At 40.2% G+C, this 16,615-nt stretch overlaps 1 protein-coding gene across 1 annotated transcript; it reads left to right on the top strand.

Annotated features, from left to right (window-relative positions):
* The first annotated feature begins 202 nt into the window (after nt 1-202).
* Nucleotides 203-12,765, top strand: prdm2a (PR domain containing 2, with ZNF domain a). The gene is made up of 3 exons (XM_066644114.1): nt 203-319; nt 1,777-1,867; nt 3,040-12,765. The coding sequence occupies exons 2-3, from the start codon at nt 1,849-1,851 to the stop codon at nt 7,698-7,700; spliced, it is 4,680 nt and encodes a 1,559-aa protein (XP_066500211.1). The 5' UTR covers nt 203-319; nt 1,777-1,848; the 3' UTR covers nt 7,701-12,765.
* The last annotated feature ends 3,850 nt before the right edge of the window (nt 12,766-16,615 follow it).

Consider the following 16,615-nt stretch of genomic DNA (forward strand, 5'->3'; position numbering starts at 1 on the left):
TAAATATATAAGTCTTGTGTAATTTTTCATACACGGAGGAGTGTAAAGAATATAATGATGGAAATAAAGGCAGGTGTTGTGTTGAATATGGCCCTGTCCTCCATATGCCTTTATAAGAGAAATGGGATCATGTGCTGTGGCTGTGAGCGAGTATGGCTACTGCGCGCATGCGCCGTGGACGCCGTGCGCTCTGCAGCAACAACCTTAAAGGAGCATTTAGCTTTTAGCCACCGGGCCGAGGACTGCAGCGGAACCAGAACCCGAACCAGAACCACAGGCCTGCACAAATGAGAGCAACAAACAGACCCAAAAAAAGCCGGTAAGCGACCTGCTAAACAAAGCAACTGCGACTGCGCTGCGTAATACGGACACTCCTTCACCGCATTGGTCAGCAACATCTTGTGTATAACGCACAGATAGCCGTCAACGTCCAGGGAAGCAGCTAAGCGATTATACAATGATCCGTCTTTATGTCTTATATCAGTATAAAGCGCTAGTGTAGCGTTTTTGGCGTTGCATGTGTCAGCTGATTGTGTGCGTCTGACTGGTCATGACCTTCCAGACTGCGCCCAGCCAGCCTCTATTTAAACACACACACACACACACACACACACACACGCACACACACACCTGCAACATGTGTGCTGTAAACGAAGCTGGAGAATAAACGCCCTCGTTACATTTGCAAATATAGTTTCCTCTAAAACAAGCGTCGAATTTACATTTTAAGCACCCTGTTATTAGGAATCGATTTCAAATCTACTGCACTGTTTCAACAATAGAGCAAAGAACCACTGAAAACAACAGGCACAACTACCGGGCCAGAGCTTCATCACAAAGTGCACCGGATCAAATCCAGGCTTAACAGATACAGTGTTTATTCAGATACCGTGTTTGTTCTTTTATTTATTTATTTATTTTAGCACAAAGCCTGCTCACACCCATTATGTTTAGTGACCTTTAGCGATATTTACTTGTAAACACAAAGCTAGTATAATCTCTATGGAAGACATTAAATAAAATTAGATTAAAGGCCAAGCATTAGCCAGTGAGGTATATATATAAATAAAAAATAACACTGAGCAGTACAGTGGAAGTGGGTGTGTTGAATTGTTTATATTAGAGGTGTGCACAGTGACAGGCTCAGTACAACAAAGGAGCCAGAATTTGTCAATAAAATGTCCTTAAAAGCTAACTATAAGACACTTTTTTACTAGAGTGTTGTCTGACCAAATAAACAGCGTTTAAAAATAGCCTTGAGATGAATCACTTTGGGCTTTTAAAACCCATACGTACTAATATTAAAGAAAATTAAAAAGTCACTGATCATTTTTATAGTGAATTTAATGACTACACTGCACATTTTGTGACCCAGGAATAATAATTCTAAATCAGTACCCGACCTATTATTGTTTATGTGGTTGATTGATAAAAAAAGAAAATTCTAAAGTTTAATCTTGTTCCAACTGTACATCGCTTCACGAATTGTTCCAAATAAAAATGTGTTTATGTTACATTTAGTTTACCAAATGGGAAAATGGCAGGGAAATGTATTGTATTAGGATTTATACAAATTGCTCTGTCAGAAATGGATATCAGGTTTGTTTATTGCAAAGTGGCATTCTGCTGCATTATGTCTCCACTGAGACACATAAATGCCTCGTCAATGGTATAATATTCACATAAACAGACAAAACCACAGTATTACAGTTCTGCAGGAAATCCAAATACACTTTATAGCACTTGTATCAAATCAACCTTTGTTCTGTCTTCTAGGCAATAAGAAATCTCAGTAAATGCAGTAGGGTGGTGCTGAATAGGTGGGCCAGAGTGGCTAGTGGGAGAAAGATGTGGGAACCTGAGAATGGTAGGTAAACACATGGAGCCATCATGTAAAACTGCTAAATTCAGAGAACAGTCTTAATTGTTTACTTTCCAATCAAAACTGCCATTAAGCACAAGTTGTTCATTCTAGAGTGGATTAAATTAGATTAATGGGAATAATTAAAATACGGGCGGCACGGTGGTGCAGCAGGTAGTGTCGCAGTCACACAGCTCTAGGGACCTGGAGGTTGTGGGTTCGATTCCCGCTCCGGGTGACTGTCTGTGAGGAGTTGGTTTGTTCTCCCCGTATCTGCATGGGTTTCCTCTGGGTGCTCCGGTTTCCTCCCACAGTCCAGAAACACACGTTGGTAGGTGGATTGGTGACTCAAAAAGTGTCCGTAGGTGTGAGTGTGTGAATGAATATGTGATTGTGTGTGTTGCCCTTTGAAAGACTGCCGCCCCCTCCAGGGTGTATTCCTGCCTTGTGCCCAATGATTACAGGTAGGCTCTGGTCCCACCGTGACCCTGACCTGGATAAGCGGTTAGAGATAATGGATGGATGGATGGAATAGTTAAAATAATGGGAATGTCAAAGGTGTTACAAGTTTTTTAAAAAAATCGAAAAATGTTATGCTAGTTCTGTTAGACCCTTATTATTGCTGCCATTAACAGGCTCTACGTTTGCTTTAGATTTGGAAATCTAAATCCACAGGTTTTAGTTCATCAATCCACTGTGAACAATGTTATGGATCTCAAAGCTGTTACAAAGAAGCTGTTGGCCTTTGTGAACCAATGGAATGAAAACCCCAGAGCCCAGTCCTCAACATCTTTAAATGCATCATTTAATACGAGGATTGTTAGAAGCAGAAAATGCTATTTACTTGTAAAACTGAATTTGTGGGTGTGGAAACTATTCTTGTAAACACGTTTCCAAGTTCTAATAAAGGCAATAAGTGATTATTGAAATTTGATTATATTAAATTAATTGCAGTAGTTTCATTTTTAAATAGTAAATGTATACGTATTGGTCATTTTATCTGTAAATTTAATAAATTGATTTTGTCTCCAGTTTTACACATTATATCACCATATTGCTTGATGAAGATACTCTGCTCTTAATCTTTATATAGCAGTAACTCAAATTACTCAATTTGTAATAAGGAGTTCATAAATGTATTCAACAGGCCATAATGTGGCTTTTGTCATCTTTTGCAGCAGTTAAAGAAGAAGAGCTGTCTGTTTCACCTGGAGAGCAACAACAGCAGGTTATAATTCTGCACAGCCCCACTGAAAATCTGCTGCCATCTCTGGGTAGGGTAGCTGCTGCCCTTGGCCTCTCAGAGCAGAAGAGAGAGGGTCTGACAGAGGAAAGCACAGATGTGATGATGGAACACTCTGTAAATGATCAGAACATCTTGGCAGTACAGAAAGCCAGTCATCCTTCTGCAGAGCCTGTGTCACTGCAAATTATTGATGTGACAAATCAAAATGTATCTTATCAGATAGGTGAGACAGAGGAGTCGGAAATGCACAAAATGAACTGCGGATCAGTTCTTCCCTCAGATGTTGACCCAGATTATGACCCTGATATTAACCCTGATGGTAACCTTCAGGGTTTGTACTTATTTGATTGTCAAAATTGTCAAAAACGATTTACAACCAGACAAGGCCTAGACCGTCACATGCAGTCGTCGAAATTCTGCCACACACAGACGTTTAAATGCAGACATTGCAGGAAGTGTTTCAATACACAGTTTGGCCGCCGAAGACATGAAAGAATGCATGATAATTCAAATAGAAGGACTGGTGGTATATCAGTCAGTCCATCTGCGCAGAATGAAGGACAGACTCGAAAGATAGTTCCTTCACAAAGAGGAGTAACGTCAGAGCCAGCAGCACAGTCTCCCCTGGCTGATTCAGAAAGAAGGGGTGACTCAGATGAAAGTGAAGAGAAGAAACCTTCTTTTTCCTGCAAGTACTGCAAAAAAGCATTTGGAACACACACCAATTTGAGAAGGCATGAGCGCAGGATACATGAGCGTCGACTCCTACCAAAAGGACTCTGTCGTAAAATCACAAGTTCTCAGGAGCTTCCAGGACAGCAGCCTGGTGGGGTGTCAGAAGCTTCTTCCACAGGCAGTAAGCAGCGTGGGGAAGGGGGCGAACAGGAGGAGGAGTACATGGTTGATATTTCTAGCAACATCTCAGAAAACCTTAGCTTCTACATTGATGGGAAAATCATCTCTACCAGTGCAGTCACTAACTGTGAAGTGATGGAGGTGAACTCAGCTACTACTACCATGATCGGACTGGACACCTTGATCATCAGTCCCACTCAAATTACACAAGCTCTCAAACTAGAGACTAATAACTGCAGCACAACCTCTGACCTTTGTGGCCATCCATGTGGCAGGAGGAGGACATCAACCCCACCTCTGCTGCCTCAAATCAAAACCGAACTGGAATCTGAGTCTATCTTGACAACATCTTCCTCTTCCACTGGAGCTACATTGATAGGAACTGTCCTGCCCCAGTCTTTAGATACTATTGTTTTACAAAAAGAGAAGACTATCTATTTGTCCCCAAAGCTGAAGCAGCTCTTACAGAACCAGGACACCAGTAAGTCATTTGCTCTGATTACTGAAGGGCAAAAACTCTGTCCTCCTTTACCACTTACCATTTTACCTGCAGGAACAAACAGATTTAAGAGAAGGACTACATCGCCTCCCAACTCGTCACAACAAAACAATGTTTCAGAGTTGACAGACACTATCACTCCGCATGGAGAGGCTCCTGCAGTTAAGGTGCCAAAGATGGAGAGGCAATGTAGATCTCCTGTGATAAGCTCAGCTAAAAAAGATGAAGTGGAATCTTTGAATCTAGCCACAAACGACACAACTGCCTGTGAGCAGGTTTTGCCATTGGACTGTTCTACTTCAGGGACTGGTGGGAGGTCATGTAACCAGCAGCCACTAGACCTTTCCAATGCTGTGGGCAAGAGAAACAACGACGTCTCAGATGATGGTGTTCTGGATCTGAGCACAAGCAGAAAAAGTCCCGATGCTGACTCAACAGGAGTCATAGGTTCCCTGATACCGGTTAGGAAGATTAAGCCCAATTCAAGCATGTTGGAGAAAGTCTTGTTAAACCAATATGCAGGTGTAGATGTCCCACCACAAACAGATGACGGTATCCTAAGTGCTCCTGTTGTAACAGATCTTGCAGTAATGGCTGTATCTGATCCAATTCCAGATAACTCTGAAAGGATTATGGTTGAGGTGTCTATGCCCTCTCCTTCTGCAACAAGCCCTCATCCACTAAATCCTGCTGCTCTGCATACTGCCCCTCCAGCCCAGCTCCTCTCAGCTCCAGCATCATGTACTGCAGTACCCACTGAGGCACTTTCAACAACTCCAATATCTATAACTAATCAGGAACTTCTCCCACTCTGCTCTACTGCCCAGTCTTTCGTCCCTATAATGCCTGCAACTACTGTAGAAGTTATTTCTGAAAACTCCTTGCCAGCTTTTAATGTATCTCTTCCTGACTGGCTTAATTCTGTCCCTGGAGGTGTGACCCATGCACTCATCCCTACAACGACACCTCTAAGTTTGCAGAGCCCTCAGTTTCTTACAGATCCATCTGTATGTGATCTAGCTCAAAGAGCTTTGGTCGTAGATTCAGTCTTGTCCCCCGAAGCACAAATATTTCCCTCTTTGACTGTTAACCAGTCAAATATTACGTCCTTGAGTTTTCCTCCAAATGTTGTTGTCATTGAGTACACAGTTGCACTGGAGTCTTCTGATGCTGCCCCTGTCCTTCAAGCTAATGCTGTTCGCTCTCTTTCTGACCAAACACCACCAGATCACACGGAACCCGAAGGGCTCCATTCCTCACCACAACTAGAGGCTGTTAGCAATGAGCCATCAGCTCCTGAACCGCCACAGACTGATTCCTTAGCTCAAGACGTGGCCTTGCACTCATCCACAAGTGCAAGCTCAACAGAGGATCAAGCAGCAAAGGTATTACTCTCTCCTGCTCCCAGTATCCTAGGAAGAGTTGAGACACAAGTGGAGCCTGCAGATAGTCCAGACTGCTCTGTTAATCTTACAACAGAAACTCCAGACATCTCCACCAATGACCTTATAAGTGAAGAACCATCACAGCTGCCTCATCTTTGCAAGCGATTTATGTGTAATGCTTGCGACATGTCTTTCCAATCTATGAAGGGTCTGAGTCGACACATTGGGGAGCATTCAGACACGTGGCCTTTCAAGTGTGAATTTTGTGTACAGTTGTTTGAGAGTGAAACAGGTTTATTAGAGCATCGCTCCAGCTATCATGGCATTGGCAAAATCTATGTCTGCAGAATATGTTCCAAGGAATTTGCCTTTCTTTGTAACCTAGAACAGCATCATCGGGATGCACATCCTGGTCAAGAATGCTCACACATGGAGATAGAAAATGGTAAATTAAGACCTGAAAACCACAATAGTCCATTAAGCACAGATGCTATAATCCCATTGTGCAATACAAAAAAAGGCCAGAAGACTTGCAAAGCATCTGTAAAAGAAGAGGATGACAGTGAAATGGACAACACCACTGAGGAGTTATACACCACCATTAAGATAATGGCATCTGAAGGGGTCAAACCCAAAGGAACAGATGTGCGGCTCGGTATAAACCAGCATTATCCAAGTTTTAAGCCACCTCCTTTTCCATACCACAACCGAACACCGGCCACAACAACACCAAATACCACGGCTACTAACTTCACTACACATAACATCCCACAGACGTTCAGCACTGCAATACGCTGCACCAAGTGTGGCAAGAGCTTTGACAACATGCCTGAATTGCACAAGCACATATTAGCTTGTGCTAATGCAAGTGACAAAAAGCGCTATACTCCAAAAAAGAACCCTATACCACTCAAGCAATTTGCAAAAACGCAAAACAGAGTTCTCTCACCAGCCAAGGGAGTCAACAGTAGACAGAATGTGTCGCAAAAGGTTGGACAGCCAAAAAAGCTAAACTGCCACGAGCCAACAGCTAAGGTGAAACTGAACACACACAGTAAGAAGAAACCTGTGTGGGTACATAGAAGTAGGCCAGTGGGAAGGAAAGGTTCACAAGAGGAGCTGGAAGTCTATGTTTGTCCTCACTGTAGCAAGGAGTTCACTTACCACACCAGTCTGAAGAAACATATGGCAGTCAGCTGTCCCATGAAGCCTGTTGGCAAGAAGTCCAAAAAGAGAAAAGGCAGCATGGCACCAGCGCAGGAGAACAATGGGAGCATCCGCACACGAGTAGCAGAAGTTATAATGAAACAACGAAGGTCAAACCAAAGGCAGAAGATATTTAAAAAGGCACAGACCAATGAGTCTAGTTCAGCCAACAATGGCAGTCTAACACTTAAATTTCATGATGGCAAAGGGAAAATCACTGTGCATAATTTTAGGCCTAAAAGATCTGATGATTTGTCAACCTCAGAAGTTCACATCAATAAAAAAAGCAAACCCATTTTAATGGATGGCTTTCAATCACCACTGACCTTGAGTAAATCTGGAGTCCAGGGGAAATCTCAACAGCCCATCCACAGGGTGCGGATCATGGGAAGAGAAATAAAGAGAGAGGTAGACGAGAAGTCTCAAGGCCAGTTGGAGGAAGAGTTCTCTTCAAGAGGGAGAGAAAGAAAGCAAGGGCCCATTACTCGCAGTCTACAGCAAGTGAACACCACACTCAACACAACAGTTAACAATAGCAACAAAAAGGCCAACCCTATTACTGTAGTGAAACACACAGTCCAGACAGACAGTCAAAGCATCACTGCATTTTCAGCTGGTTTAGAGTCAAACAATACAAAAAGGTATTAATGACAAAGCTAACTCAAATTTTTAATTTTTACCTGTAAATATGTTCCCCTTAATGTATTATGAACTTTTTAACTGGAAACCTTAATGTCATGAAGAGACTGAATGTAAATGGATTGTGAGGTTTTGTTCAGTGTGTTGCACATAGCTGAGTGCCCTTTGAACTTGGGTTCTTGTTTATTCATAAAATTATGTCTTAAAAATGGAACGGAACATACTTCTACATAGGCATCCATAAAATACACACAAATCTATAACAGCTAGTTATTATTCTTAACAAATGTGAAAACATCCACTTCAGATTTACATATATTTTACTTATTTATAAATACTGCTACTACAGCTTCAAGAAATCAACTCTAAAAAGTAACAGTGATATAATAGAAGCCTTATAGTTCAATTTTGGCCCATGACACTTACCAAATTTCATATAAGGATTATGAGAGTCCCAGTGATTTTTGAAAAAGATTCAAGTAAGTATAGTTTAAGCCACACAAGTGTCTTCTTTCTGTCCATGTCTGATATTAACATGTGTATTGGAGACTCTATGAATGCACCAAGGACAACCCTGTCCAAACAATCTGCACTTCCATATCATTCTATTTGTTTATTCATTCATTGTCTGTAAGCGCTTATCCAGTTCAGGGTCACAGTGGGTCTGGAGCCTACGAATCACTGGGCGCAAGGCAGGAACACACCCTGGAGGGGGCACCACTCCTTCACAGGATGGTATCATTCATCAATCTTGTGATTTTTAAGAGCACAGATGCATTTTTTTTGCATCTGTTGTGGGTTTGATTCCCGCTCCGGGTGGCTGTCTGTGAGGAGTTGGTGTGTTCTCCCTGTGTCCATTCTCCCTGAGCACCTCCGGGTGCTCCGGTTTCCTCCCACAGTCCAAAAACACACGTTGGAAGGTGGATTGGTGACTCAAAATGTCCGTAGGTGTGAGTGAATGTGTGTGTGTGTGTGTGTGTGTGTGTGTGTGTGTGTGTGTGTGGGTGTGTTTGTCTGCGTTGCCCTGTGAAAGACTGGCGCCCCCTCCAGGGTGCCTTGCGCCCAATGATTCCAGGTAGGCTCTGGACTCAACGCGACCCTGAACTGGATAAGTGGTTACAGATAATGAATGAATGAATGAATGAATGAATGTTTCCTCTAACATTTAGTCATAAATTGGCATAGTCAAACATGTCACTGAGAAGTTTGTAACAGCTCATACTGAAATGAAACTGACATAGTAAATATGGAAGGATACTTCCTTCATTGAAAATTCTATTAAAAAATATCCAACCACAACTGGTCACTTGAGACACATTCAAAATGGCAGTCCCTTATGGTCAGATCACCAAAGGCACGTGTTAATACCAGATAAAGAGTATCTTTTGCTTGTATGTTTGGGGTTATTTTGGGTTGTACAGTTTCCGGAGAAGCAGTCTCATTATTTAGCGGATTTAGGAATAGGTGACATGAGCAGATGGCCAATACCCTTTATGTGGGGACACTGACATAAAGGTGTATATTTTGGCCATTCTATTATTTATTTAAAATAAAAAAAGGGAAATGGGAAACTTCTAGTTATCAGATATTCAGCAGTACCCCTCGGAAACTATACTCCGAAATAATATTAGACATGACAAAAAGAAGACTCTTCGGTAGCTGTATCTACCATTATATTGGATGATTATGCAGAAGAAAGAAGATTTTTTTTATTACATTATGTTATTTACATTTTGGTGTAAAACAGAAACTCGTGAACAGAAAACAAACAAACAAACAAAAAATTAACCTCTTTCTTCCTCACAGTCATGCAACATGGGGCTGATATTGGTGTGAAACTTCAAAAATGATTTTCTGAAAATGTTTCCAGAGCTATTCTCCTGACAAATGTTCAAAGGGTTCGGGAGTGTGAGTCAACTCTTGGCCAGTGATTGGGAATCAAAATCATGGAGTCGACTCTGCCACTACTTATTGTAGTGCTCCCACATCTGTACTTCGCTGTAAGCATCTGAATTAGTGCAAAAAATGTTTTGTTTAGTCTTGCTGACCAGAATCTGACCGGTTGTTTCACAATAGCTCTGTTTTGTCTAAATCCTTGGCTGCAATTTTTAGATGCACAGTGCTCCTTATTTGCAGAGAAGTTTTATGTGAGGTACGGAGGAACCAATGCAATTTTGATGCATATTGTTCAGTGTAATTATTCTTACTGCTTCTTTCAGGTATAGAATCAATATTGATTTATGCACAGATACTTTTATGTTCAAATTTATAATTAAGGTCAAAAGATATTTCATGTGTAATCTGAAGTGGATATGGGAATAGTACATTAACTTGATAACAAAAAAATAACATGTCTAAAAACAATTTGCCTCTCATTGTAACTTAAACCAGCAATTTTTACTTGCAATACATTAATCTGAAATGTGTGTGGCAATTATGGGAAACACTGAAATAGCTGTGATTGATGTTCTTTAAGTTCAGGATTGGTGAAGACTTTCTAACCCCTCTTTGAGGTTTGTGTCAAGATATTTGTGGAATATATCACATATATCACGCAACGGATTTAAAACATTTCTTTAATTAAGCACATTGATATATCTACGGATAGTTTCCCAGAACTAGATTAAACCAAAGCTTATACTAAGCAATGATGGAGATTTATCATTTGCCCTGCAATTTAAAAAAGGTTCTGGTTAATCCATGTCTAGGAAACCAGCTCCTAATATAACACGCAAGCATTTACTGTAGCTATGTATTGCACCCATAATAATATGTTACTGAATAAACACATGCCACTTGGTCAGATAATACTACTACTAAATACTACATTCTACTATATATTTCCCCAAATACAATAATTTACAGTGAGTTAAATGTAGTGGATATGATTTCATTTGCACAGTAACAGGTTCCTCTCCTCCCACATGTTGCCGATATTCTGATACTTTGTGCATTAAGTTGGCTTCACTGTCAGGATTCTGCCAGTTCCATCCTGATTGGCTATCAGCCTCCTTCTACACGGCCTGTCAAAATTGCAGACTTGTGATTGGTCACATTGCATGTTAGTCAAATACCTTTTCCTGCTGTAGTAGGTGTTTCTTGACCACATTAAGTAACAAAAGGTACCAGAATCTCCCTAGAGAGTCTGATATTTTTAGTTTGTGGTCTGTGTTTGTGTAGACTCTCCCTAGAGAGTCTGGCAATGCGAGACTCAGTTCCTATATGCTTAAACACATTGTTAGCAACATTAGCATGTTTGCAGTTGGTAACAGGTTCCTTCTTATTCCTAAACGAATAAGCCCCCATATTTATTCCTACATGAATAAGCCCCCAGCAGTAGTTCATAAAGCATGTCTGAGATGTTCATCTGTAGTCCACTGTCTGTTTTAATGCCCCTAAAGTATGCAGTCCTTCTCTTATATAGGTGATGTATGTCAGTCCTGGACTGTCCTCAGGTTTTTTTACAGGCAACAAATACAAGATTCACTTTTTATCATATGAAAAGTCAACAGCATGTTCATTACATTGGTCTTAGGCTGGGTACCTACTGTTCCTCAAACTGGAGTGTTTTTGTGTGCTAATAAATGGAAGCCCTTAATGCAATTTCATTCATTCAGATAGCTATTTTTGGTTTGTATATTGTTCTCATGCACTTTATAGATCACAGTCTTGTATCAGACTAGTTGCAATACTACTTGTGAATTGTTTCAGTTGTTTATTAAATGTTAAGGTTTATTGTCTGCCAAAATAAATCATATGAATATGTATAGACATAAAGATAGATATATTCCTCATTCAATCAACTCTCTGTCTTAGTTCAGTTGTTTATTAATATACTGTAATTGAAGTTCTTTTTCATACATGTAAATGTGATGGCTGTAGATATGCAGTCTGCTCTCCTAATGAGTTTGGGTTAATGCATGCCTTGGTCTCGCTGGAAACGAAAGTGTGAGCAATTACAGTGTCAGCATGCCATATAATCTACTGCATCAGTGCGTAAATATCATCTGATGTAGGAAACATACAGACTGTTGAGACAAAATCCCAGACTTTGTATTTATTATAATAATGACTAATATTTATTGTACTCTTTAGACACTAAACGTACAATTTGTCATGTTAACTAACATAGTGGCTTTTAAAGGAATTATCATTCCTGATGAGCCCTTAAATTGTTTCTTTTAATTGAATATTTGCAGAAATGTTCTAATATTACAAATTGTAATATTTTAAAAATTAAATATTTGCACTTTTGTTTTTGAGAAATTTAATGTAAGACAAGCCTTAAAGGTTTCTGCCAAGGATATTTAGACGTTGGCTGATGAATTGCATTAGTTGTCTTAATATTTATAGGTTATGCTGTGATGGTGAAGGACAGGTATTAGATGATTACTTTATTCAAGTTTGAATGGACTTGAAGGGAATGATATCTGGGCATAGAGTAGGCCTACTGTAGACTGCAGTGATAACAACAGGGATTTATAGCTAATGACAGTGATTTTAAAGCTGTGTGCAGCAAACACCCCTTGCAGTGGAAAACCAAATCAGCTCTGCAGGTGGTTTACTTTGAGATACGACGACGGAGATAAGGGTTGGCAAAAATGTGTTTACATGATTGATCATATAAAAATGGCTGCTACCAAAGCCTGTTGATTGCTTGTTTCATTAAATTACATTAAAATGAAATTACATCAGCATGGGTATATAATAATCAGATATATGCTTAGCTGGTTAGTAATGATGAGCAGCAATTGGACTGTGACTCAGCTGCTCACATGTAAACGAAATGACTGGTTAACCTTTTCATGTCTTTGTTTGCACCTTGTTAATCAGCACAAACCATGAATTTTAAATGTTTGCTATATTTTTGTCTGTCAAACTATTGGCCTCCGACCATGAATTTCATGTAGTGGGCCTGATGGAAAAGCTGTGAACAAAACGGGATTTAGGATTCCTAATTTACATTAAATGTGTCTGTGGAAAACTGTGTGATGTTAACATCCAAAAATGTTTATGTTTGAGCCTTAGTGCAACTTTTGAAATGCTGTTATGTTTGTTGGAATAAAATGCTCTGTGATAAATGAGAATGAAGAGCCTGTCCATTCACTGTGTCATGGAAAAATGTTCTTGCTTTTCAAAATGATGTGGGCTGTAAAACAACCACTTATTTCTCAATCTTTTCAGTGTATATATAAACAAAAAGATTAGATATATCAGAATCAGGCTTTTTGTGTCAAGTTTGTTAGCACATACAAGACATTTGTCTTTGGATATGCAATAAACCTTTCTCAGCAGACTGTCATTAACATACCAAAACCTGGCATGCAGACAAACACACACACACACAAACACCTGTTAGCACTCAGATATTAAGTAGACAAAGTAAAAAAAATGAAATAATAATGCATCAGTAGCACAAATATATTGTGAAGACACAAGCGTGTTTGTAGTCTGATAGCTTTACCCCATTTAGCCTAAGTGCTTGCCTAAAAAGAAACAGAATGCAGGTCTGCAAATCATGCAGGATGGGTAGGCTGACCATTTTCTCCCTGCAAATCAAATTATATGCAGTTTGTCAATGTCATGGCTGGTGTCAGAGCTACATAAACTGTGATAAAGGGGGTGATTGTGGACTATAATGGTGATGTAGAACCAATCTACAGCTCCTGGGGCCAGCTGAACAAGTTCTGCTGGCAGCGAAAATCCATGCTCACTGCATCATCCACAGACATTTTGGCCTGATATGCAAATGAAAGGGGCTGTAATAATGGGCTTGTGATGTCATTTATGTGTCATTCATGTCAGTAGTAGTCTCTCAAAGCATTTCAGTTTTCCCTCCAGCATTTCAAGTGCTAATGTTTGTGCTGTGGCTTGAATGAGGTGTGAACGTGAGCTGAAGGGGTGTGTGGTGATGGTCTTTTCAAACTTGAAGTAGAAGGCTTTACTTTTTTACAAGGTCATGATAATCCCCATTGTCAGGGAGGAGGGCTTCTTGTAGCTTGTGATGTCTGGCTTTTCAACACAGATAATGGGTGCCTTTTCAGCCTAAAACAGCTCTGACAAATTATGCATTTTTTCCTCTTCCTCTATGAGATCAGAAATGGCCAATCCATAAGTCATGTATCAGTTATAGTCAAGATAACAAGACGAGACAGAATAGAAAAGGGTGATTTAAATATATTTGGCCCATTTCAACAAATTAAATCTGGAATCTAAAAGATTTTTAAATGTTTAAATCCTAATAGCAAAACAAATAGTCTGACAACGGTAATAAAAATATTCCTTTTCTATATGGAGCACAGGACTGAAAAAAACCCCATTCAATTATTTATTTCATAGTGAACAATACGACTGGACGCTTACCTGACTGTCTACAACATCGCCCTCAGACCTGCTCTGATCACAACACCCCTCATGGGTTTGTTCCTGAAGAGACACATGGAGGATAAAGACTATCAAGCAAACAAACAAAATACAAAAAGAGGCTGGATAAAGTCAGAGGTCAAACCAGGTTTCTACAAAATCAAATACTCCAGATTTAAACCATGAGGATAACTTCATTATCTTAATTTTATTACTAATTAAACCATGGCCACAATTTTATGTCACAGTCTAAAATTGTTGTCATCAAATATTTTTATTAAGGGACGTCACACTAGGGCCTTTAGTGAACTTTTAGCATGATTCAAATACATGAGGAGTATAAGCAACATTTTAGCAGTCAGCTATGATGCTCCATTAAACAGCAATGTGGCCTAAAACCAAAAAGCATGCATATGTGCACTTCTGGAAAATAAAATGCACTGGCCACTTGCAGGTTAGCTGATGTTAGCCTTAATTTGATTAAGCATATTTGGCTGCAGTGTAAGTCAAACGTGACCACACGCCTCTACAGATAGCACATTTTTGGCAGAGATATGGAGCATGCCTGAAATGCAACTGATAATGGCTGTTAACACTCCAACTTCTGAAAACCACGTTGACCCAATGTTGTGCCATCATGCCATGTATGTGTGGCTTTAGATTAGTGTGAATTTTAGTTTAGATTTAGGGTGAATGTGGCCTTTATCTGCCAACTAGGAGCAGAAAGCCCGAGTGCTGTCAGTGAGTTTGGACAATGGGCGATAAATATTGCTGTCTGGTAATAAGAACCTATCACACTGACAGAAATATGTTCAAGAATAAATAATTAGGATGACAAACACTAATAATATTAGCTGCACGACGCCATAAGTCGAGTCCAAGGACGTCCAGCAGGTGGCAGTGCTGCTTTTTCAAAGGCTATTTATACGAGTGAAAGTACCAGATTTCACAGCATCAACGGAAGATGGCACGCCTTGCGGCATCTTTGGTTGCTCTGCATTTATTGCTTCAGATGGTGATTAAATGTGTGTTTACTGGTTTCATGATTTGGTCTGAAATATCTACATTGCACCTCATTCGTTCATCCAGTAAAACATTATATTTTTAATTAATTTATGAGACTTTACAGTTAGACATCACCAAAAATGTAAACACGTAGTAATGTAGATTTTGCAAGTTTTATTCGTGTCTTGTGTTAGTGGCGTTAAGTTACAGTGTATTAAATTTCATATTGCTTTATTTTAGTTACCTAGGTGTATTTAATAAATAAATAAATTAATAAAAACCTTCTGGAATGAAAATATATTGAAGCTCCCCCTTATGTATGACGTTGTGAGCGCAGATTGGTTGAACGACCTGGTAGGGTAATTTGATTAATGTGTTCTGTCAGTGAAGGGGCGGTACCAGTGAAGCATAGAGCAACTCAAGCCTGTGGAAATGTGCTCTGCATCTGAATCCAAGACCCAGTCTGGCTGAGTCTTCCTTATGTCATTCACCATAGGTCATAAAGACTTCTGCTCCCAGCTGTCAAATAAAAAGCCATTTAACATACAGTTTTAGAGTTCTCAAATACTCAACGCGTGTGTAAGATTACTAAATCACAACATGCAGGATAAATGATAACGATGCCTTAAGGGCTAAACAAGGAATTTGCTTCAGAGCTCGTGTTAGCGCTTCAGCATTAAGACTTCATTTCCATAACTCGGCATTGTTTTCTATCAGTGTCACTGAGGTAATGTAACCTTAAGAAAAGAGGAGTCGCTTCCGGTTTGCCATTGGTCAACCGTGACATCATGAAAAGTCCCGAATCCCACCTTCACCCGCAGCGCGCGCAGCGTGCAAACAGTGCAAAAGCTGGGCCAAATTTATACCTGTTATTCTCACCCTGGTCACATGGATTCACAACCCTATTATCAGTAACTAATTTCACAAAGGGCGCCTGTCTGTTAATAACTAGAATAATATTTATGCCCCAAAGCAAATACGCATAGTAAAACAAAGCATTCAGAGCAACATGGTAGTTCTGCAGTCCCTAAAATCAATGTATTGGACCGATTTCTATTGGTCTGGTGCTGCTTACACAACGCAAAAGACATATTTTCAAATTAAGTCCAAAAATCATGAAAACAACAATGGGGATACAAGTTTTTATTCAGTGAAAAGAACAATAGCAGAAAACAAGAATGTGCAAGTGTCCACCACAGAACCACGAACAGAGTGCAGAGACTCTAACGCTGAGAGGCACGGGTTATGAGGGGACGAGTCCTTATTTGCGTTTTAAACTCATTAGTTGCTCTAGGAGCCTTCAGCAGTAGAATGCGACCCCCAAAACCCGCCCAAACCCGGTCTGAACCGGTTCGGGGGAAGAGCGCGCGCTTCTGTTGACGCCCCCTCTAATCATGCTCCAAAAAAAGAGAGAAAACATTGGTTTCTCTGATTGGCTGTGCGTCTTTTCTGGCCCCGCGAGCCCCCGCGCGTTCTCCGCTCTGATTGGTCAAAGCTATGCTTCGCCCCAAGAGTGCACAGCTGCGATTGGTTAACCATGGAGCGAATCTTCGATT

Source organism: Hoplias malabaricus, chromosome 14, assembly GCF_029633855.1.
Source record: "Hoplias malabaricus isolate fHopMal1 chromosome 14, fHopMal1.hap1, whole genome shotgun sequence".
NCBI lineage: Eukaryota > Metazoa > Chordata > Actinopteri > Characiformes > Erythrinidae > Hoplias > Hoplias malabaricus.